General features: G+C 44.1%; 1 protein-coding gene across 2 annotated transcripts; it reads left to right on the top strand.

Annotated features, from left to right (window-relative positions):
* Positions 1-1,158: 1,158 nt before the first annotated feature.
* Positions 1,159-24,925, top strand: keap1a (kelch-like ECH-associated protein 1a). Of its 2 annotated transcripts, none has more exons than XM_052488718.1 (13): positions 1,159-1,458; positions 7,723-8,277; positions 8,533-8,743; positions 9,469-9,668; positions 9,855-10,011; positions 19,760-19,852; positions 19,991-20,137; positions 20,221-20,330; positions 20,486-20,615; positions 20,712-20,908; positions 21,840-22,045; positions 22,378-22,554; positions 22,707-24,925. In XM_052488718.1, the coding sequence occupies exons 2-13, from the start codon at positions 8,231-8,233 to the stop codon at positions 22,880-22,882; spliced, it is 1,851 nt and encodes a 616-aa protein (XP_052344678.1). In that variant the 5' UTR covers positions 1,159-1,458; positions 7,723-8,230; the 3' UTR covers positions 22,883-24,925. The 2 variants fall into 2 exon arrangements, with proteins under 2 accessions (XP_052344678.1, XP_052344677.1); XM_052488717.1 differs by lacking the exon at positions 1,159-1,458 and adding an exon at positions 1,470-1,768.

Below are 24,925 nucleotides of genomic sequence, written 5' to 3'. Positions count from 1 at the left end.
ACAGTTTCCTGTGTGTATCAAGAATGGTCCACCACTCAAAGGACATCCAGCCAACTTGACACAACTGTGGAAACATTGGAGTCAACATGGGCCATCATCCCTGTGGAATGCTTTGGACACCTTGTTTTGTCCATGCCACAATGAATTGAAGTTGTTCTGAGGGCAAAAGGGGGTGCAACTCAATATTAGGACATTGTTCCTAATGTTTTGTACACTCAGTGTATGTGGCTCTCAGAGGAAATTGTCATACATCCCACTTTGCACACACTGGTTGAACCCATGTGGGATAAACAGTTTTCATTGTTTTTCAGCTTATAATACATAAGGAATAATAAACACCTACACTAAGATTAGAAATGGGGAGGGATATTATAAATAAAGTAGGTATTTGCTTTCAACTGTCCAATCATTTCACATACGTGCCGACGAAGAAAACGAAACGAGGAGAGGGAGACTAAGAAAGGAATCCTCTTCATATAGATTGAGATGCAGCCATACCGCTGTGTCACTGTGACATGGTAGTTACACTTTATTTTCTCCTATCAGCACTGTTAATAAAAGAAAAAACGCACACGCGCCTGCCCACAGGTCACCTGCCCACAATCCTTTCACTATGTTCTGTAATGACGTTATAATTACAGATACAGACAGGGGTTTATGTACATATACATAATCACACACGCTACGTTTATTTGTGATCCTATCATGCATATTGAGAAATCATTGATTGAACGAACCGTTTACGGATCCACAACCACTAGGTCGAGAATGTGGCTGTAATTCTTATGGGAAATGCATGCCAGCAAACGTCATGGTGTTCCATTAAACCGTTCCGCCAGATGCCTCCACATCAGAATGGGACACCACCCAGAACGTTCTGATGCTGGGCTGTCTGATGATACTGTTCCATCAAACGACGCATCCCCATATCCACATAGCAATGTGTACAGTTTCTTTGTTCATAAACTGCTGACCTTGCACACACACACACACACATACCCTTCGTGATCTATTTGACTTTCAATATGAGATACTGCATGTTTAATTGAATAGGCCTGGAGCACTATATTTATTTATGACTCAAATAAACTGTTTAGGACCTTAGTATGTGGGCGTTGATTTGTTTTTAGCGTATAAATGTCTGATGTCATAGATAGTCTACAAGCCACGCTGAACTGCGCTGGTTTGGCGTATTTTGCGTTATAATCGTCGGGTAATCGGGTTAATTTCTTGGAATGTTGTTATTGTTGTTTTGTGCGTACTTGCCGACTTGCAGTGTGTCAGTAATGGAGTTGTACTGCGGGGCTATGCTGCTGTGAAGTTGAAGTTGCTAAGTCATGGTGATGTAGAAATCGCGCAGCGCGCATATAATGCATCTACTGTGATGTGAATGCCCCACGTCAATACGAAACGCGCAGCGTTCAGGCGCACACAGCACAGGAGCCAGCTTCAAACAAGGTATTGTGCATCTGGATGTGTCTAAATTGTATCCGAAAAAAAGTCACTCGTTTTATTCAATAGGTGCGATGTCATTTACAAGTGAAGTGGCAAGTTTTGTTTTTGTGCCGAAATAAGGTCTACGCGGTTGCGTCATCAAAGGACAACTGCGTTTGCAGTTTGACAACCTGATTTCCATACTGACAGTCAGTGAGCCGAATGTGTCGTCGCCACATTGTTTTCTGTGTCCTTAACCGCGAAAACAACACTAGATGGAAACTACTATTTTGGAATAAATCCCTGTAGCCTAAAATATAATATAGCAGGGGAGGTGAGTATCTACTGATTTGAGCATATAGGCTAGGCTACATCAGGGTCTGATGTGTGTAATATTTTACTTTTGACATGTCATATTGTTGTTGAATGCACTGCAGTCGAAAAGGAAGTGAAAACTGATTAAGAAGCAGATGAGCGCCGCACATGACTAACTCCCGCTCATATATCTCAATCTAAACTTGCCTGGAAACCTGACGTTGAATTGCATTGCAATAATGGTTGAATTGAAGACGTTTAAGCTGCCTATCAGTTGTTGTTTTTTGCTACCAGTGAAAATGAGCTCTTGCAACAGCTGCATAGTGCGTATTCCGAGGCTGATTAATGCAGGTGCTTACGGGGTCTGAAGCCCCTGTGTTCAAGCCCGTAGGGGGCCCTTGAGGCAGAGAACAATTGAGAGAAAGTTATGCGTTTGAGAGTCTATATAAACATTCTGATAAGTATAAATAACGACAATCTCAAGGGAATACGTTTATCTATAACATGAATATAGCTGATTTATGGAGTGAGTCATGATTATGAATGAACATAAACAAGATAAAGGTATTGGTTTTGCATGTTGTCATGCATGCTGTCATCAGCATTATTAGTACACTCTTGAGTGGTTTCCGATTATGTGCACCTTATCAGTTGTTCCAGTGAACAGAGTTGAACCCTTCCCCTGCATAGGAAGTTATCATGTCACAACTGGGTTCAGTAGCCTTGTTCAGCTTTAGGGCCTATGGTTTGATATATTGTCTAATCATTGTTTGACTTGTATGTTGACTTTTATGTTCTTGGAAAAACTTTTTTTTCTTTGTAGTCAAATATGTCTGTGCCAGATACCTTATGACAGTGCAAAATAGTGACACACACACACACACACACACACACACACACACACACACACACACACACACACACACACACACACACACACACACACACACACACACACACACACACACACACACAAACAATCCTATTCTATAAGTGTTGTAGTGAGTCACCTGTCTGGTCAGAACCACCTTCTCATTAGTCATAATGTTGAAACGTGCCTCTGCTCTGTTGTGTGTGTGTGTGTGTACTGTATATCCGCACATCCTGTTATGAAATAATTAAACATTATCCTCATCCAATTGACCTGAAGTTAAACAATTGAGAACTTATTTATTGGCAGTTAATTTAGAATTTTCTGACCATGTTTGGTTGCTCAGCATGTAACCTCTAGCCTGAAATTATTTTATTGACATGGATAACGGTGTCAAGCAGCATTGCGTGAATACTGTCGTGTCAGGCTATGACATAGCAAATAACATTTTGTAAATATATTCATATTATTTACCTTTATTTAACCAGGCAAGTCAGTTAAGAACAAATTCTTATTTTCAATGACGGCCTAGGAACAGTGGGTTAACTGCCTGTTCAGGGGCAGAACGACAGATTTGTATCTTGTCAGCTCGGGGGTTTGAACTTGCAACCTTCCGGTTACTAGTCCAATGCTCTAACCACTAGGCAGGGTAGCCTAGTTAAATGCCTCTAGTCAGGTTGTTAAATGATGAAGGGGATGAGCTGAGGAGAGGAAGCCAATTCAAAGTATTGAGATGCAACCCTCAGTGATAGAACAGCACTGTGTGTTCTTGTTGGTTCTATTGCACGTGGACACACCCACTGTTCTGTTAATGGTTAACTTTTGGATACTGTCACAGTGTTTGAACAGTGTGTGCTGTAAAACTGCATCTTAGTTTCAACTAGTATTTGTTACATTGTATAGCATATACTGTACCATTCAAAAGTTTGGACACACCTACTAATTCTAGGTTTCTCCCCTATTTGTACTATTTTCTACATTGTTAAATAATAACGAAGACATCAACACTATGAAATAACACATATGGAATGATGTAGTAACCAAAAAAGTGTAACCAAATCAAAGTATATTTTATATTTGAGATTCTTTAAAGTAGCAACCCTTTGTCTTGATGACAGCTTTGCACACTCTTGGCATTCGCTCAGCATATGTGGGAACTCCTTCAAGACTTTTGGAAAAGCATTCCACATGAAGCTGGTTGAGAGAATGCCAAGAGTGTGCAAAGCTGTCAATCAAGGCAAAGGGTGACTACTTTGAAGAATCTCAAATATAAAATATATTTAGAGTTGTTTAACACTTTTTTGGTTCCTACATGATTCCGTGTGCTATTTCATAGTTTTTACATCTGTACTATTATTCTACAATATAGAAAATAGTAAAAATAAAGAAAAACCTTTGAGTGAGTAAGTGTGTCCAAACTTTTGACTGGTACTGTATGTTAGCGGTGTAACTTTGTTTCAGTAGTTGAAGTTCTGCAGATTCTCACTCTGTGCCCTGTGGACTGTACGCCTATTTGCTGTGTCGACAGGGTTAGTTTTGGTGTGTTAAAACCCCTTAAGCCAGATCAGGAGTTCAGTACCAGGGGACACAGCTCAGGACAATGGACCTTTATAGGAGGTAGGGGGGGGGTTGAATATGAAAGACTCTCTCTTTCTCCTCCTCCTCACTCCCCTTCTTTTTCTATCCCCTCCCTCTTTTTGCCATTCACCACACTCTTTCCATCCCCTCTCTTTCCTTCCCCCCTTTCACTCTCTCTCCCCACTCTCTCTCCTGGCTGGTGGGTGTAGGTCTTGTGACTTGTGATCAGGCTAGCTTTAGGGTGACACACACCACACTAGGCCTATGTAATTTCTGGTATGACTGTTTGTCTTCTATTTATAAGCCATAAGGAAGTGAAACTATGCTTGAAGTTCTCATATAGTTTACCAAATAGCAATTTTTAATATTCATACTGAACATAAATATAATCGCAACATGTAAAGTGTTGGTTTCATCTTTCATGAGCTTGAAATAAAAAAATTTTTTAAAAATCCATACGCACAAAAAACGTATTTCTCTCAAATTTTATGCACAAATTTGTTTATCCCAGTTAGTGAGCATTTTTCCTTTGCCAAGATAATCCATCCACCTGACAGGTGTGGCATATCAAGAAGCTGATTAAACAGCATAGTCATTACACAGGTGCACCTTGTGCTGGGGACAATAAAAGGCCACTCTAAAATGTGCAGTTTTGTCACACAGCAAAATGACACAGATGTGGCATGCTGACTGCAGGAATGTCCACCAGAGCTGTCGTTTCAGAGAATTTGTCAGTACGTTCAACCAGCCTCACAACCTCAGACCAGGTGTAACCACGCCAACCCAGGACCTTCACATCTGGCTTCTTCACCTGCGGGATCGTCTGAGACCAGCCACCCGGGCAGCTGATGAAACTGTAGGCTTGCACAACCAAAGGACTTCTGCACAAACTGTCAGAAACCGTCTCGGTGAAGCTCATCAGTGTGCTCGTCTTCCTCACAAGGGTGTTGACTGACTGCAGTTTGGTGTCGAAACCGACTTCAGTGGGAAAATGCTCACCTTCGATGGCCACTGGCATGCTGGAGAAGTGTGCTCTTCACGGATGAATCCCAGTTTCAATTTTACCGGGCAGATGGCATCGTGTGGGTGAGCGTTTTTCTGATGTCAACGTTGTGAAGAGAGGCCCATTGTCGCATGATAATGCACAACCCCATTTTGCAAGGATCTGTACACAATTCCTGGAAGCTGAAAATGTTCCAGTTCTTCCATAGCCTGCATACTCACGAGACATGTCACCCATTGAGGATGTTTGGGATCCTCGCGTACGACAGCGTGTTCCAGTTCCCGCCAATATCCAGCAACTTCGTACAGCCATTGAAGAGGAGTGGGACTACATTCCACAGGCCAAAATCAACAGCCTGATCAACTTTATGCGAAGGAGATGTGTCGCGCTGCATGAGGCAAATGGAGTTCACACCGGATACTGACTGGTTTTCTGATCCACGACCCCTCCCTCCTTTTTGTCAAGCTACAATTGAAGTCAGCGGTTTACGCACACGATAGCAAAATACATTTAAACTCAGTTTTTCACAATTCCTGACATTTAATCCTAGTAAAAATTCCCCGTCTTAGATCAGTAAGGATCACCACTTTATGTTAAGACTGTGAAATGTCTTAATAATAGTGGAGAGAAGGATTTATTTCAGCTTTTAATTCTTTCATCACATTCCTAGTGGGTCAGAAGTTTACATACACTCAATTAGTATTTGGTAGCATTGCCTTTAAATTGCTTAACTTGGGTCAAACGTTTCAGGTAGAATTCCACAAGCTTCCATAAGTTGGGTGAATTTTGGCCCGTTCCTCCTGACAGAGTTGGTGTAACTGAGTAAGGTTTGTAGGCCTCCTTGCTCGAACACACTTTTCACTTCTGCCCACAAACCTTCTATGGGATTGAAGTCAGGGCTTTGTGAGGGCCACTGCAATACCTTGACTTTGTTGTCATTAAGCCATTTTGCCACAACTTTGGAAGTATTGTGGCAACATTGTCCATTTGGAATATCCATTTGCTACAAAGCTTTAACTTCCTGACTGATGTCTTGAGATGTTGCTTCAATATATCCATATAATTTCCCTTCTTCATGATGCCATCTATTTTGGGAAGTGCACCACTCCCTCCTGCAGCAAAGCACCCCCACAACATGATGCTGCCACCCCAGTGCTTCACGGTTGGGATGGTGTTCTTCAGCTTGCAAGCCTCTCCCTTGTTCCTCCAAACATAACGATGGTCATTGTGGCCAAACAGTTCTATTTTTGTTTCATCAGACCAGAGGACATTTCTCCAAAAAGTAGCATCTTTGTCTCCATGTGCAGTTGCAAACCGTAGTCTTGTTTTTTTATGGCAGTTATGGAGCAGTGGCTTCTTCCTTGATGAGCGACCTTTCAGGTTATGTTGATATAGGACTTGTTTTACTGTGGATATAGATACTTTTGTACCTGTTTCCTCCAGCATCTTCACAGGGTCCTTTACGCGTCTCCTTCCTGAGCGGTATGATGACTGCGCGGTCATCATGGTGTTTATACTTACGTACTATTGTTTGTACAGATGAATGTGGTACCTTTTACAAAATAAAATCTGAGGTTTTGGCTCAGGATTTTCCCATGATGTCAAGCAAAGAGGCACTGAGTTTGAAGGTAGGCCTTGAGATACATCCACAGGTACACCTCCAATTGACTAAAATTATATCAATTAGCCTATCAGAAGCTTCTAAAGCCATTACATTATTTTCTGGAATTTTCCAAGCTTTTTAAAGGCACAGTCAACTTAGTGTATGTAAACTTCTGACCCACTGGAATTGTGATACAGTGAATTATAAGTGAAATAATCTGTCTGTAAATAATTGTTGGAAAAATCACATGCACAAAGTAGATGTCCTAACCGACTTGCCAAAACTATAGTTTGTTAACAATAAAATTGTGGAGTGGTTGAAAAAATGAGTTTTAATGACTCCAACCTAAGTGTATGTAAACTTCCGACTTCAACTATATCTGTGATATATCTGTGCATATCTGTATACCCAGTCATGTGAAATCCATAGGTCAGGACCTGATTCATTCATTTCAATTGACTGATTTCCTTTTATGAACTGTAATTCAGTAAAATCGTTGAAATTGTTGAATGCTGCGTTTTATATTTTTGTTCAGTGTACGTGAAGAGGGTAAAGTTGGTAATCATTTTACGAGCAGAACAGCTTCATTTCCAAAAGTTTAAGAGGTGAAAACCATTTGTTTTAGAGACAGGGGTGTCACCAATGCTGTGTTCTATTCATGAGGTATGCCAAAGTTAATTTTAAAGGATATGTTACAAGCTCAAAACATTTGTAGCAGAATTACAATTATGACAATAACCATGGTCATTTGCATGACAATTCATCTTTACACAAAGTTCCATAATCATCACAGCCCTAGGTCTGTTGACAGTGGTGTGTGTGTGTGTGGGGGGGTGTTAACACATTTGATATACACACTCCATTGGATACACACATGCTGCCTCTCCTAATGACTATATTGTATTAATTTGCTCCCAGACAAACAGAAGCCGCCAGATCATCCCTGATGTCATCTATCTTGGACGCAGTGGATTTAGAGGACAAAAAGTGAAGAATTGCCAACCAATGATTCATTCCTGAACTCCAGAACTAGAAGCGCAACACCAAAGGACCAAGCTGGAATCTCATGGACTAAATCAGGAATATCTGCTCTAAAGATGGAACCTCTGGACTAAACTAGAACTCCATGGACTAAATAGGAATAGTTCTTAAACCAGGAATATCAGGACCAAAAGCTGAAATATCACAGACTAATTTAGGCATTTCTGGACTAAAATTGGAGTCTCTGGGCTGAATATGGAATTGCTGGGCTGAACTAGAAGTCTTTGGGTGAAATCAGTAATCTCAGCGACATGACTGTTTTTTTCTGTGATATCTGACTGACTAGCGTTGAGGATGTGTGTGTTGTAACAGGCTAGTCACTAGATAGCTATGCTAGAGAGGTGAACATATTATCAACACATTGACTCTGGAGGAAATACTGCCAATGGTGATGGATGGAAGTTATAATCATCAAATCGGACAAACGGAGGGGTACGTGGGTGTTACTTGTGTAGGACTTTGATTTGTAATAACAGATACTGCGTGTAAAACCCCACCTGTGAACGTTTAGTAGTATTGATAAGTATCACGCGCTGAGTGACTATGCACTATGCACTGTGTTACAATCATTCAATAAGGATTAATCGGGTGCAAAAGTCGACTTGGGGGATTCAGGGAAAATCTATACTTAGTCCATTGATTGATTAATCCGTCTCTAAGACAGACAACCCCCCTCCCATCGGTCAGGATGTTGTGCCCCAGGAAGAAGCGCCTCACTAGGGATGCAGATTTCTCTGCCATCGCGGTGCCATCGATGCGGGGGTCTGGGTACCTGGACTACACCATAGAGACCCACCCCTCCAGAGCCCTGCAGGCCATGGAGGACTTCAGAAGGCACGAGATGCTGTGTGACATCACCCTACACGTCACCTATAAGGACACGACCGTTGACTTCAAGGTGAGATGGCTGCTCTTTGTTCCTACTTATAAAGCTGTATAAGGTGATACTTGACTGTAAAATACAGCGTTATGGGCCTCCCGGGTGGCGCAGTGGTTAAGGGCGCTGTACTGCAGCGCCAGCTTTGCCATCAGAGTCCCTGGGTTCGTGCCCAGGCTCTGTCGTAACCGGCCGTGACCGGGAGGTCCGTGGGGCGACGCACAATTGGCCTAGCGTCGCCCGGGTTAGGGAGGGCTTGGTCGGTAGGGATGTCCTTGTCTCATCGCGCACCAGCGACTCCTGTGACGGGCTGGGCGCAGTGTGCGCTAGCCAAGGTGGCCAGGTGCACGATGTTTCTTCCGGCGCATTGGTGCGGCTGGCTTCCGGGTTGGATGCGCACTGTGTTAAGAAGCAGTGCGGCTTGGTTGGGTTGTGTATTGGAGGATGCATGACTTTCAACCTTCGTCTCTCCCGAGCCCGTACGGGAGTTGTAGCGATGAGACAAGATAGTAGCTACTACAACAATTGGATACCACGAAATTGGGGAGAAAAAGGGGTAAAAAAAAAATGTAACTTTAAAAAATACAGCGTTAACCTCGTGCATTACCCTGGGGGTTTGCTTATCAAAGCAAAAGGCTGTAAAATACTTTCTTAGTTGAATCATGTGTTGTACTGCTTGGTTGGAGTAAAAGCCTGCACCCCACACACATGTATAAGATTGGCCACACCTCCCCTCCCAACCTCAGGTGCATAAAGTGGTGCTGGCGTCCTGCAGCCCATACTTCAAAGCCATGTTCACCAGCAGCTTTAAGGAGTGCCACGCCTCCGAGGTGACGCTACGTGATGTCTGCCCCCTGGTGGTAGGGAGGCTCATTGACTTTGCCTACACCTCACGCATCACCGTGGGGGAGAAGTGTGTGCTGCACCTCCTACTGGCCGCTATGAGGTATGAGTCTATGTGGTGACATAAATAATTTGACTGGAAGATGGTTTACATATAAAGTTCTTCCTGGTGTCTTATATGATGAATCCTTCTGTAACTTTTAAGGCGTGTTGTGACTATTTCATTGAACAGATGTGTGTGTGTGTGTGTGTGTGTGTGTGTGTGTGTGTGTGTGTGTGTGTGTGTCAGGTACCAGATAGAAGACGTGGCTAAGGCTTGCTGTGACTACCTCACTAAAAACTTGGAGCCTGCCAACGTGATCGGCATCGCTCGGTTTGCTGAGGAGATTGGCTGCACCGAGCTGCACCTGAGGAGCCGCGAGTACATCAACACACACTTCAACGAGGTAGGAACCACACACACACACACACACACACACACTTTGTATCTCATTCACATAATGTAGCCAATATGGCTGGCTATGTGTCTGAAGTGACCTGAAGTAACCTTTCAGATGTGGGTTGGATTTGGGCCAAAATAATGTTGCTGTCTGTCAAGCAGCTGTCATATTGCTGTACACATGAGCTATTTTAGCACGTTGTCATAAAGAGTATAAAACATCAACGAGACAAAAACGATTTTGCCTTTTGTTGATAGTCGTTAGAAGAACCAAGAGGCCCTGACATACAGACTTAAAGAGACCATTACAGCATCCATTATGTTTTCACACTGTGAAGAGCAGGAAGCCACTGTCGTGTCTTTGGCTATGCCAGATTGAGTGATATGACATGCTATTCCATAAAATAAATTCTCCGTAATTAATATTACCTGATTGAGCTAATCATGTAAATGTAATTAACTAGAGAGTCGGGGCACCACGACAGAATATTTATAGAGATGTTATCTTACGAATAAACTCTTAAAGACCTAGTAATATTTTACATCAATAGCAGTCAATATTAATCGTCACCTTAATTCAGTCTCACCTGAAAGTTGTAAATTCTTGGTTATCTTCACGAACCCTGGCTAACAAGTTGAAACAGCAATACAAAATTGTGTTTAATTATTTATTTACTAAATACCTAACTAATCACACAGAATTACACATACACATAATTAATCATAATTTGATTACAAATTACGTCATAAAGGAAAACGTCCCTAGTGGGCGGAACAGATATGATAGCTTGTTACACAAAAGAAAAGGGTCTGGGTTTGAGTGAAAGAGCGGGAAGACTAAGTAACAAAGGAAGAAGCTGTGCCATCGTAAATACAGTATCTTATGCATTCTAAATTACCGCCCATTTGGAAAAGGAAAATGCAATAAATATTTACTTTGAGCTGCGCTTCAGTAGGTTGGTGGTAGATGGAAGGCTGTGTTGCCAAACCGAGTCCTTTGTCCTTTGAAGAATGTCTCTGGTGGTCAATTGGATACGTTGTAGTAACGTCGTTGTGTGATAGACGGGATACTCTGTCTGTTCCTTCCTAACCCTCGTTTGCAGCTGCTGTTGCTAACTCAACGGCGAGGAGGTATCACTTCTGTAGTGAATAAGAGTTCAAAGTTCATACTATTCGCAGCCAAAGCTCACACTGATGTTAGGCTTCGTTCTATAGTTATTATCTGAACCATTCTAACATTGGACCGTCGTCCTCACATCCTCAGAACAGGAGGTTATATTTTCGTCAAGGCTTTATATAGTGGAGCGAGAATGGTGTGTATGAAAAGTTTTATAACCCATGTCTCTTCACAGGGGCGGGCCACTGATTGAGCAGAGCCCTAACCTTATGAAAACCCAAATCTCTCATTTTGGAAGCTAACATTACATTTCATCTCTTCACCAATAATTTTATATTCAAACATTTAAATTGAACAACAATTCCATGTGAATCCGATAACTCTGATGTGTAGACTTTCCACTGTAGAGTTTATGTCATCATTGATGAGAATGTCTCAGATGACAACCGAACTGACATCATATTCATTAAGTACCACCGCATATGTTCAATTGGTCAGATTACCAGAATATAGTTCATTTCCACCCCACCTTCTGAGGTTCCAAGAATCTCTATGTTAAGCAAGGGGTTTTCAAATGTAACATCAGTAGGGTAGAGAGAGGAAAAAGGGGGGAAGAGGTATTTATGACTGTCATAAACCTACCCCCAGGCCAACGTCATGACACCACTGAATGGGTAATGGTTTTGGTAGGAATCCCAGAGCTTCCACAATGTAGGGTTGCACATGTACACAGTATATACACCCTTCATCAGTTCTAGAGTGAAAGCATTAGAAATGTGCTTATGCTTATCGTCAGGCTTGAAGTCGTAATTATACAGGATTCTCTGACCTTTCTTGTACATGTACAGTACCTTCAGAAAATATTCACACCCCTTGACTTTTCCCACATTTTGTTGTTAAAGTGTGTTTCAATTTGATTTCATTGTCATTTTTGGTAAACGATCTACACAAAATACTCTGTCAAAGTGGAAGAATAATTCTAACATTTATTTAAATAAAAAAATATTAAAAATGAAACACATATCTTGATTAGATAAGTATCCACCCCCCTGAGAGAATATCTGTTAGAAACACCTTTGGCAGTAATTACAGCTATAAGTCTTTTGGGGTAAAAGTCTCTAAGAGCTTTGCACACCTGGATTGTACAATATTTGCCCATTTTGTTATTTTGAAAAGGTTCTTCAAGCACTGTCAAGTTGGTTGTTGATCATTGCTAGAAAGCCAATTTCAAATCTTGCCATAGATTTTCAAGCCAATTTAAGTCAAAACAGGAACATTCAATATCATCTTGGTAAACAACTCCAGTGTATATTTGGCCTTGTGGTTTAGGTTATTGTCCTGCTGAAAAGGGAATTTGTCTCCCAGTGTCTGTTGAAATGAAGACTGAACCTGATTTTCCTCTAGGATCTTGCCTGTGCTTAGCTCTATTCCGTTTCTTTTTATCCTAAAAAACAACCTAGTCCTTGCCGATGACAAGCATACCCATAACATGAGGATGCCACCACCATGCATGAAAATATGAAGAGTTGTACTCAGATGGATTTCCCACAAACACAATGCTTTGTATTCAGGATAAAAAGTACATTTCTTTGCCACATGTTTTGCAGTATACCTTAAGTGCCTTATTGCAAAAGGGATACATGTTTTGGAATATTTTTTATTCTGTACAGGCTTCCTTTTTTCACTCTGTCATTTAGGTTAATATTGTGGAGTCACTACAATGCTGTTGATCCATCCTCAGTTTTCTCATATCACATCCATTAAACTCTGTAACTGTTAAAAATCACCATTGGTTTTATGGTGAAACCCCTGAGCAATTTCCTTCCTCTCTGGCAACTGAGTTAGGAAGGACACATATATCTTTGTAGTGACCGGGTGTATTGGTACACCATCCAAAGCCTAATGCATTACTTCACCATGCTCAAAGTGATATTCAGCACCTGCTTTTTTATTTTTACACATCTACCAAGTTGTGCACTTCTTTGGGAGCATTATAAACCTCCCTGGTCTTTGTGGTTGAATCTGTGCTTGAAATTCACTTTTTTTCGATTGAGGGTTCTTACAGATAATTGTATGTGTGGGGTACAGAGATGAGGTAGTCATTCAAAAATCATGTTAAACACTATTATTGATCAAATCAAATCACATTTTATTGGTCACATACACATTGTTAGCAGATTTTAATGTGAAATGTAGCGAAATGCTTGTGCTTCTAGTTCCGACCATGCAGTAATATCTAACGAGTAATCTAACAATTTCACAACAACTACCCTATACACACAAGACTAAATTAATTAATAAGATTATGTACATATAAATATATGGATGAGCGGTGACCGAATGGCATAGGCAAGATGCAGTAGATGGTATAGAGTACAGTATATACATATGAGATGAGTAGTGTAGGGTATGTAAATATTATATAAAGTGGCATTGTTTAAAGTGACTAGTGATACATTTATTACATCCAATTTTTAATTATTAAAGTGGCTAGAGGTTTGAGTCAGTATGTTGGTAGCAGCCACTCAATGTTAGTGGTCACAGAGTGAGTCCATGCAAATGATTATGTGACTTGTTAAGCACAGTTTTACTCCTGAACTTATTTAGGCTTGCCATAAAGAAGGGGTTGATTACTTATTGACTCAAGACATTTCAGATTTTCAATGTTCTACAAACAAAATTGAATTTTTATTCAGGCTGTAACACAACAAAATGTGGAAAAAGTATAGGGGTGTGAATACTTTCTGAAGGCAATGGAAAAGTTGTTCATGGCAGTGAATCTCAAGTAGTAGACTCCTCTTACTGGTGGTGTGGAGATACCTGGAGCAGAGGACAAGAACATTTTGCATACATTCTTTAATAAAGCCATGGTTTCTTGCATGTTAACATTAGAAGCCTACTCCCTAAGTTTGTTTTACTCACTGCTTTAGCACACTCTGCCAACCCAGATGTCTTAGCCGTGTCTGAAACCTGGTTTAGGAAAACCACCAAAGAGTCTCTCACTGTTGCCGCTTGCTATAGACCTCCCTCTGCCCCCAGCTGTGCCCTCGATACCATATGTGAATTGATTGCCCCCCATCTATCTTCTGAGCTTGTGCTACTAGGTGACCTAAACTGGGACATGCTTAACACGCCGGCCATCCTACAAACTAAGCTTGATGCCCTCAATCTCACACAAATGATCAATGAACCTACCAGGTACAACCCCAAATCAGTAAACACGGGCACCCTCATAGATGTCATCCTAACTAATTTGCCCTCCAAATACACCTCTGCTGTTTTCAATCAAGATCTCAGCGATCACTGCCTCATTGCCTGTATCCATAATGGTTCTGCGACCAAACGACCGCCCCTCATCACTGTCAAACGCTCCCTTGCCTTTCTAATCGACCTGGCCGGGGTATCCAGGAATGACATTGACCTCATCCCGTCAGTAGATGATGCCTGGCTATTCTTTAAAAGTGCCTTCCTCACCGTCTTAAATAAGCTTCACCCTCTCAAAAAATGTTGAACTAGGAATAGATATAGTCCTTGGTTCACTCCAGACCTGTCTGCCCTTGACCAGCACAAAAACATCCTGTGGCGTTCTGCATTAGCATTGAATAGCCCCCGTGATATGCAACTTTTCAGGGAAGTTAGGAACAAATATACACAGGCAGTTAGAAAAGCTAAGGCAAGCTTTTTCAAACAGAAATTTGCATCCTGCAGTACAAACTCAAAAAAGTTCTGGGACACTATAAAGTCCATGGAGAATAAGAGCACCTCCTCCCAGCTGCCCACTGCTCTGATGCTAGGAAACACTGTCACCACCGATAAATCCACTATAATTGAGAATTTCGAAAAGCATTTCTCTACGGCTGGCCATGCTTTCCACCTGGCTACCCCTACCCCGGTCAACTGCCCGGCAACCTCCACAGCAACCCGCCCAAGCCCCCACCATTTCTCCTTTACCCAAATCCAGATAGCTGATGTTCTGAAAGAGCTGCAAAATCTGGACCCCTTCAAATCAGCTGAGTTAGACAATCTGGACCCTCACTTTCTAAAATGATCTGCCGAAATTGTTGCAACCCCTATCACTAGCCTGTTCAACCTCTCTTTCGTATCGTCTGAGAGTCCCAAAGATTGGAAAGCTGCCGCGGTCATCCCCCTCTTCAAAGGGGGTGACACTCTAGACACAAACTGCTACAGACCTATATCTATCCTACCCTGTCTTTCTAAGGTCTTCGAAAGCCAAGTTAACAAACAGATTACTGACCATTTCGAATCCCACCATACCTTCTCTGCTATGCAATCTGGTTTCAGAGCTGGTCATGGGTGCACCTCAGTCACGTTCAAGGTTCTAAACGACATCATAACCGCCATCCATAAGAGACATTACAAATCAGAGGGCCTGTTGTCCGGACCTCTGACAGTCTCTATGGGTGTGCCACAGGGTTCAATTCTCGGACCGACTCTCTTTTCTGTATACATCAATGATGTTGCTCTTGCTGCTGGTGATTCTCTGATAAACCTCTACGCAGACGACACCATTCTGTATACTTCTGGCCCCTCCTTGGACACTGTGTTAACTAACCTCCAGACGAGCTTCAATGCCATACAACTCTCCTTCCGTGGCCTCCAACTGCTCTTAAACTCAAATAAAACTAAATGCATGCTATTCAATCGATCACTGCCTGCACCTGTTCGCCCGTCCACCATCACTACTCTGGACGGCTCTGAATACATGGACAACTACAAATACCTGGGTGTCTGGTTAGACTGTACACTCTCCTTTCAGACTCACATTAAGCATCTCCAATCCAAAATTAAATCTAGAATCGGCGTCCTATATCGCAACAAAGCATCCTTCACTCATGCTGCCAAATATACCCTCGTAAAACTGACCATCCTACCGATCCTCGACTTCGGTGATGTCATCTATAAAATAGCCTCCAACACTCTACTCAACAAACTGGATGCAGTCTATCACAGTACCATCTGTTTTGTCACCAAAGCCCCATACACTACCCACCATTGCGACCTGTACGCTCTCGTTGGTTGGCCCTCGCTTCGTACTCATCGCCAAATCAATCAATCAATCAATCAATCAATCAATCAATCAATCAATCAATCAATCAATCAAATGTTATTTATATAGCCCTTCGTACATCAGCTGATATCTCAAAGTGCTGTACAGAAACCCAGCCTAAAACCCCAAACAGCAAGCAATGCAGGTGTAGAAGCACGGTGGCTAGGAAAAACTCCCTAGAAAGGCCAAAATCTAGGAAGAAAGAAACTGGCTACAGGTTATCTACAAGTCTCTGCTAGGTAAAGCCCCGCCTTATCTCAGCTCACTGGTCACCATAGCAGCACCCACTCGTAGCACGCACTCCAGCAGGTATATCTCACCCCCAAAGCCAATTCCTCCTTTGGTCGTCTTTCCTTCCAGTTCTCTGCTGCCCATGACTGGGACAAATTGCAAAAATCTCTGAAGCTGGAGACTCACATCTCCCTCACTAGCTTTAAGCACCAGCTGTCAGAGCAGTTTACAGATCACTGCACCTGTACATAGCCCATCTGTAAACAGCCCATCTATCTACCTGCCTCATCCCCATACTGGTATTTATTTATTTTGCTTCTTTGCACCCCAGTATCTCTACCTGCACATTCATCTTCTGCCGATCTACCATTCCAGTGTTTAATTGCTATATTGGCCTATTTATTTCCTTAACTTACCTCATTTGCACTCACTGTATATAGACTTTTTGTTTTCTTTTGTTCTACTGTATTATTGACTGTATGTTTTGTTTATTCCATTTATAACTCTGTGTTGTTGTTTGTTGTTGTTTGTGTCGAATTGCGCGAATTACGCTTTATCTTGGCCAGGTCCCAGTTGTAAATGAGAACTTGTTCTCAACTAGCTTACCTGGTTAAATAAAGATAAAAAATAAATAAAAATAAATATAGCTTGAACTCCTAGACTAAAGTCAGTCAAAAACAGTCTGTATGGTTGGGTCGTAAAGTGACTACCTGTTGTCGGGTCGTAGGCCTTGCCGATATTGGTGATGACTCTGGTGTAGACCGGGGTGGTGACATTATTGAAGGGGCCTACAGGTCCATTGTGGCTCAAACCAGCAGAGGAGGCCACTTTTGGTGTGCCCATGAACACAGGAGAGAAAACGGTATAATTACTTGATGATACTGATTCAATTACATCATTCTTCTATTCACAATCACAGAGTGCAAATGACAGTGTATTTTATGGTTCACGGGTTCTCAATTGTATTTAATACATTATAGTTGTGCAACAGTGAATTCTGCAGCAATGTCGATTTAGTGAAATTAACTGATCCCCAACTCAAAATCAATGTTGTTCACATCCGTTTTACTAGAACTGCAGCTGACCTCGTCAGCTCTCACTGGCACTCTGGCCTCCAGGCCTGAAAACCACAGACATATATTCACACTAAGAGTCACCAGTAACTTTACATCCAACATGAAACAATGTTAACCCTTCTTCAAATCACTATAAACATTGGGACGCTGTGACTGACTTAGTCCCTTTAATTTACACCTTTACAACTATACCTGTTAAATCACCTGTGTCCTTTAATCTTCATCTTCCCCATGGTGACTTCTAAGATCCACCACTGTGTTTCTATACCTCAGCCTCATTGGCTGTCAGTCTGACCTCTCTCTCTGCTCCACCACGATGGTTCCCAGGTTGTGCACTATGTCTCTCAGCTCCTTCATCTCGGTCCAGATGTCAGGGGGGGAGTGGTGGTCTGTTCGTTGGTCGTCTCTCCATCTCACTCACCCTGCACTGTGTCCCTGTTGAGTGATGTCACTCTCTCTGACCCCTCCACTCTCCTCTTGAGTCCATGCCCCAGACAGACAGAACACCCTCCACTCTCCTCCTGAGTCCATTCCCCAGACAGACAGAACACCCTCCACTCTCCTCCTGAGTCCATGCCCCAGACAGACAGAACACCCTCCTATCTCCTCCTGAGTCCATTCCCCAGACAGAAAGAACACCCTCCACTCTCCTCCTGAGTCCATTCCCCAGACAGAAAGAACACCCTCCACTCTCCTCCTGAGTCCATGCCCCAGACAGACAGAACACCCTCCACTCTCCTCTTGAGTCCATGTCCCAGACAGACAGAACACCCTCCACTCTCCTCCTGAGTCCATGCCCCAGACGGACAGAACACCCTCCTATCTCCTCCTGAGTCCATTCCCAAGACAGAAAGAACACCCTCCACTCTCCACCTGAGTCCATTCCCCAGACAGACAGAACACCCTCCACTCTCCTCTTGAGTCCATGTCCCAGACAGACAGAACACCCTCCTATCTCCTCCTGAGTCCATTCCCCAGACAGACAGAACACCCTCCTATCTCCTCCTGAGTCCATTCCCCAGACAGACAGAACACCCTCCACTCTCCTCCTGAGTCCATTCCCCAGACAGACAGAACACCCTCCACTCTCCTCCTGAGTCCATGTCCCAGACAGACAGAACACCCTCCACTCTCCTCCTGAGTCCATGCCCCAGACAGACAGAACACCCTCCACTTTCCTCCTGAGTCCATGTCCCAGACAGACAGAACACCCTCCTCTCTCCTCCTGAGTCCATTCCCCAGACAGACAGAACACCCTCCACTCTCCTCCTGAGTCCATGCCCCAGACAGACAGAACACCCTCCTCTCTCCTCCTGAGTCCATTCCCCAGACAGACAGAACACCCTCCACTCTCCTCCTGAGTCCATGTCCCAGACAGACAGAACACCCTCCACTCTCCTCCTGAGTCCATGCCCCAGACAGACAGAACACCCTCCTCTCTCCTCCTGAGTCCATGCCCCAGACAGACAGAACACCCTCCTCTCTCCTCCTGAGTCCATGCCCCAGACAGACAGAACACCCTCCACTCTCCTCCTGAGTCCATGTCCCAGACAGACAGAACACCCTCCTCTCTCCTCCTGAGTCCATTCCCCAGACAGACAGAACACCCTCCACTTTCCTCCTGAGTCCATGTCCCAGACAGACAGAACACCCTCCTCTCTCCTCCTGAGTCCATTCCCCAGACAGACAGAACACCCTCCACTCTCCTCCTGAGTCCATGTCCCAGACAGACAGAACACCCTCCACTCTCCTCCTGAGTCCATGCCCCAGACAGACAGAACACCCTCCACTCTCCTCCTGAGTCCATGTCCCAGACAGACAGAACACCCTCCACTCTCCTCCTGAGTCCATGTCCCAGACAGACAGAACACCCTCCACTCTCCTCCTGAGTCCATGTCCCAGACAGACAGAACAGCAACACAAGCAGAGCTACAGCACCCCTCATTCTGATACAATGCCTCTTCAGATATGATGCACTTCATGAGGCTCAGGCCCCCTCCTTATATACACACATCAGTTAAGCAGTACGTGTACAAGAGACACGTTATTAAAAAGTCAAGGTAGGTAAGTCTTGTCAATGTTGTATAAGACCAATGAGAAGTCTGCAACTGTTGTTTGGTGAAGGGTCCCCTGACGTCACCTCTTCCCTGTAAACAAAAACAGTGTGCGTAGTCAGACATAGACATGCCTTATTGACGGATTGTGTCTGTGTGTGTGAGCATGTGACGCGTGTTGACTGTGCGTCTATTTGTCCCTACCCCAGGTAACCAAAGAGGAGGAGTTCTTCAGTCTGTCTCACTGTCAGCTGTTGGAGCTCATCAGCCAGGACAGCCTCAAGGTGCTCTGTGAGTCAGAGGTATGGATTTGATTTCTATTCTATTATACATGGTTTATCCTGAGGTGTATATTTATATACTTCACTTATATGCATATTTCTATGTGAAAATCAAGATAACCGCCTGCCAAAGTTTGACCATGAGCCCCTTGATGTCAGGTGTACAAGGCTTGTACAGACTGGGTGCGATGGGACGTGGAGAGCAGAGCTCCGTATCTCCACGCCCTCCTCAATGCTCTCCACGTCTACGCTCTGCCTCCCAAGTTCATCAAGATACAGCTCCAGTCCTGCCCCATCCTCAGCAAGGCAAGTCCCTATCTATGAAACCTATGTCGTCTATTCATCTATGACCGGCTGCTGGGATTGATTGATACCTTCCTTCATTCCAGGCCAACTCCTGTAGAGACTTCCTGTCTAAGATATTCCAGGAAATGGCGTTGAGGAAGCCCCTCCCCCCTGCGCCTCACCGTGGAACACAGCTTATCTACGTAGCCGGAGGGTAGTCTACAAACATATGATGGGATGGTGTGGGGTGTCGTAGGATAGGAGAGCGTAGGACACGATACAATACAATGAGATGATTGGAAGATAGGATATGATGATATAATCCTATTATGGTTATGTACTGTCTGATCCTCCTGTGTTCCATCCCAGGTATCGGCAGCACTCTCTGTCTTCTATGGAGGCCTATGACCCTGGTAGGAACATCTGGCTGAAGCTAGCTGACATGGGCTCTCCCTGCAGTGGCCTGGGCTCCTGTGTGCTGTTTGGCCTGCTCTACACGGTACACGAACGCACGCACACACCTTGCTTTTTACAGCCTTGTCTGTCTATCTAACCCCTCCCCCTCTTCTTCCCTCCCTCTCTCCCTCCTCCTCAGGTGGGAGGCAGGAACCTGTCCCTACAGAACAACACTGAGTCCAGTTCCCTGTGCTGCTACAACCCCATGACCAATCAGTGGAGCCAGCACGCCTCCCTCAACACCCCCAGGAACAGGGTGGGGGTGGCTGTGGTGGACGGGAGCATTTACGCCGTGGGGGGGTCCCAGGGGTCCACACATCATAGCACTGTGGAGAGGTGAGGAGGGGGGAGAGAAATAGTGAGGAGAAGGGGGGGGGTGTAGAGGAGAGGAGAGAGAGCAGAAAGAGAGTGAGATGTAGTGTAAATTCCCCAAGATAATGTAGGAATTCCTGAGCCCGAGGTGGGGGACTAATTAGTGTGACAGCCTTTGGTCCGACTGTGTTGGTACCTGCTTCCAAGGAATGTCAATCCGGTTGGGAATGCTTCACAACTCGCTGCTAAGCGGCTAAAAGGTAGGAAATCATCTTCAGCGGAATGTCATTACAGGACCCGTGGCTCTGGTAGAATACCTCAGAGATGTGTCCAACCTGCCTTTTTTCAAATATCTTCCTTCCCTTCTTCCATCCATCCACCCTTGCCTCTCCTCTCAGCTGTTCTCCTATCCTCCCACCTAACTTGTTACTAGACACCTCACAAAGTACGTAGCTTTATCTTAATCCACTGTAAGTTGCCTGGCTCCGATACAATAAGTTAATTATACTATCTAACTCACACTCTGACAGCACCTACAGTCCCATGCACTCAGGTCATGATGATAACAATGATAATGAGCATTGCACTTATGCAGAAATCGCACACTTTCTAATTGTTTGCCTAATTTGAATGTTTGTGACAAAACAAGCAAGTATAGTGTAGAGAATCTTTGAACCATCTTAACCTCTGTGAAATATCTTTTCCATAACCAAAAATATTGTATTTTCAGCTGTTTGACATTGGTGTACGAAACCGAAAGTAAAAGATTCAAAAGCAAAACTTAAGAATGGGAAGCATAGAAATAACACGCATAGAACAGATCTACTGCTTCTTAGACGTTCTTTCTTTAAGTCACATTTCTATGGAAATTTGGTCGGGACGCCCAAAAAGTTAGATATTACAGCTTTAAGACAATAACAACCATAAATTCTCTCTCTCTCTCGCTTTCTGCCAGGTATGACCCAGAGGCGAACCGCTGGGTGTTTGTGAGCCCCATGTCAGTAGCCCGTCTGGGGGCGGGGGTAGCAGGTTGCGAGGGGTCTCTGTATGTGGTGGGGGGGTTCGACGGCCAGAACCGCTGGAACACAGCAGAGAGGTTCCACCCCGATTCCAACACCTGGCACCAACTGGCCCCCATGACCACTGTACGCAGTGGACTAGGTGAGAATGTGTGTGTGTGTGTGTGTGTGTGTGTGTGTGTGTGTGTGTGTGATAATCTCTCTCTCTCTCTGTGTGTGTGTGTGTGTGTGTGTGTGTGTGTGTGTGTGTGTGTGTGTGTGTGTGTGTGTGTGTGTGTGTGTGTGTGTGTGTGTGTGTATACACCTGTAAAGGTGTGTGGATAATCTCTCTCTCTCTCTGTTTCTCCCTTGTGTGTGTGTGTGTGTGTGTGTGTGTGTGTGTGTGTGTGTGTGTGTGTGTGTGTGTGTGTGTGTGTGTGTGTGTGTGTGTGTGTGTGTGTGTGTGTGTGTGTGTGTGTGTGTGTGTGTGTGTAGGTGTGGTGTGTGTGGACTCATACCTGTATGCAGTAGGGGGGTATGACGGTCATACCCAGCTCAGCTCCATGGAGAGGTACAGTGTAACCAGAGATGTGTGGGAGCCAGTGGCCTCCATGCAGCACTGCCGCAGCGCTCACGGGGTCACCATCTACCAGGGGCGCATCTTCATACTGGGTGAGCCTGGAGAAACCTGCCATCTCTCTGGAGAGTTTGGCCAACTTTAGAACCAGATATACCATGTTGCTCCTACTGAGACTTGGATTCACCCATCCTGTTTCCCTCTCTCTGCCCTTCCATCCCTCGTCCTCCCTCCCTCCTGCCTCCAGGTGGTTTTAACTCCACAGGGTTTCTGTCCAGTGTTGAGAGTTACTGCCCTGACACCAACCAGTGGACGTCCATCACCAACATGTTACTAGGACGCAGCGGAATGGCCGTCGCAGTAACAATGGAGCCCTGCCCCGGCAACCTGCCCGAGGAGGAAGAAGAAGAGGAAGTGACATAGAGTTAGAGCGAGGAGACATGACTCATCATAACTCTTTTTATATTTGACTCAACATGGCGGCAGAGCAGGACTTGTTGCAGTAGAATTAGAATGAGTAGAAAGTACAAAGCTCTTAGATCACTTTTATCCAAAGCCACAAAGTTTGAATTAATCAGGAATGTCTGTTCTGATCATTCTAATTCTATGTGGAGTCAGTAGGAAGTGGACCAGGGGGAGGAAGTGACCTCACAATGACTTCAAAGTGACCTCACCATTATTAGGGTGCGACAGAGAAAGAGTTAGGAATTAGAATACTAGAATGGGCATGAACCTTCATATGATGCCATTATAAGACACATTGCCTGAATCACTAAATGGGCTGTCACTCCCAAACAGAAGACAATTGCATTGGTAACAATTTATTTTTAAATGTATCAACTTAAATTTAAGGAACACCTAACATTTACAAGACTGACATGACTTATTTCAACAACAGCAGCCATTACACATTCCAAGGGTACATCCTGAGGTTAGAATAAAACCTTTCGGCTACAAAGACCCAACTGACTGGAATCACAGTGAATTTAAGAGCCATTTTTCAAATTTTAAGAACAAACAGTTTGTGTTTTTAATCAAGACACTGTCTTTCAAAGATAATTCTTAAAAATCAAAATAACTTCACAGATCTTCATTGTAAAAGGTTTAAACACTGTTTCCCATGCTTGTTCAATGAACCATAAACAATGAATGAACATGCACCTGTGGAACGGTCGTTAAGACACTAACAGCTTACAGACGGTTAGCAATTAAAGTCACAGTTATGAAAACTTAGGACACTAAAGAGGCCTTTCTACTGACTCTGAAAAACACCAAAAGAAAGATGCCCAGGGTCCCTGCTCATCTGCATGAACGTGCCTTAGGCATGCTGCAAGGAGGCATGAGGACTGCAGATGTGGCCAGGGCAATAAATTGCATTGTCCGTACTGTGAGACGCCTAAGACGGTGCTACAGGGAGACAGGACGGACAGCTGATCGTCCTCGCAGTGGCAGACCACGTGTAACAAGACCTGCACAGGATCGGTAAATCCGAACATCACACCTGCGGGACAGGTACAGGATGGCAACAACAACTGCCCGAGTTACACCAGGAATGCACAATCCCTCCATCAGTGCTCAGACTGTCCGCAATAGGCTGAGAGAGGCTGGACTGAGGGCTTGTAGGCCTGTTGTAAGGCAGGTCTTCACCAAACACCACGGGCAACAACGTTGCCTATGGGCACAAACCCACCGTCGCTGGACCAGACAGGACTGGCAAAAAGTTGCGCTTTTGAGTTGCATTTTTGTCTCACCAGGGGTGATGGTCGGATTTGCGTTTATCGTCGAAGGAATGAGCGTTACACAGAGGCCTGTATTCTGGAGCGGGATCGATTTGGAGGTGGAGGGTCCGTCATGGTCTGGGGTGTCACAGCATCATCGGACTTAGCTTGTTGTCATTGCAGGCAATCTCAATGCTGTGCGTTACAGGGAAGACATCCCCCTCCCTCATGTGGTACCCTTCCTGCAGGCTCATCCTGACATGACCCTCCAGCATGACAATGCCACCAGCCATACTTCTCGTTCTGTGTGTGATTTCCTGGAAGACAGGAATGTCAGTGTTCTGCCATGGCCAGCGAAGAGTCTGGATCTCAATCCCATTGAGCACGTCTCAGACCTGTTGGATCGGAGGGTGAGGGCTAGGGCCATTCCCCCCCAGAAATGTCTGGGAACTTGCATGTGACTCGGTGGAAGAGTGGGATCACATCTCGCAGCAAGAACTGGCAAATCTGGTGCAGTCCATGAGGAGGAGATGCACTGCAGTACTTAATGCAGCTGGTAACCACACTAGATACTGACTGTTACTTTTGATTTTGACCCCCACTTTGTTCAGGGACACATGATTCCATTCCTGTTAGTCACATGTCTGTGGAACTTGTTCAGTTTATGTCTCAGTTGTTGAATCTTGTAATGTTCATACAAATATTTACACATGTTAAGTTTACTGAAAATAAATGCAGTTGACAGTGA

This window comes from Oncorhynchus keta, chromosome 30 (assembly GCF_023373465.1).
Source record: "Oncorhynchus keta strain PuntledgeMale-10-30-2019 chromosome 30, Oket_V2, whole genome shotgun sequence".
Taxonomy (NCBI): Eukaryota; Metazoa; Chordata; class Actinopteri; order Salmoniformes; family Salmonidae; genus Oncorhynchus; species Oncorhynchus keta.
Note: the sequence above shows the minus strand (reverse complement) of the source record. Positions and strands in the feature narration are given on the sequence as shown.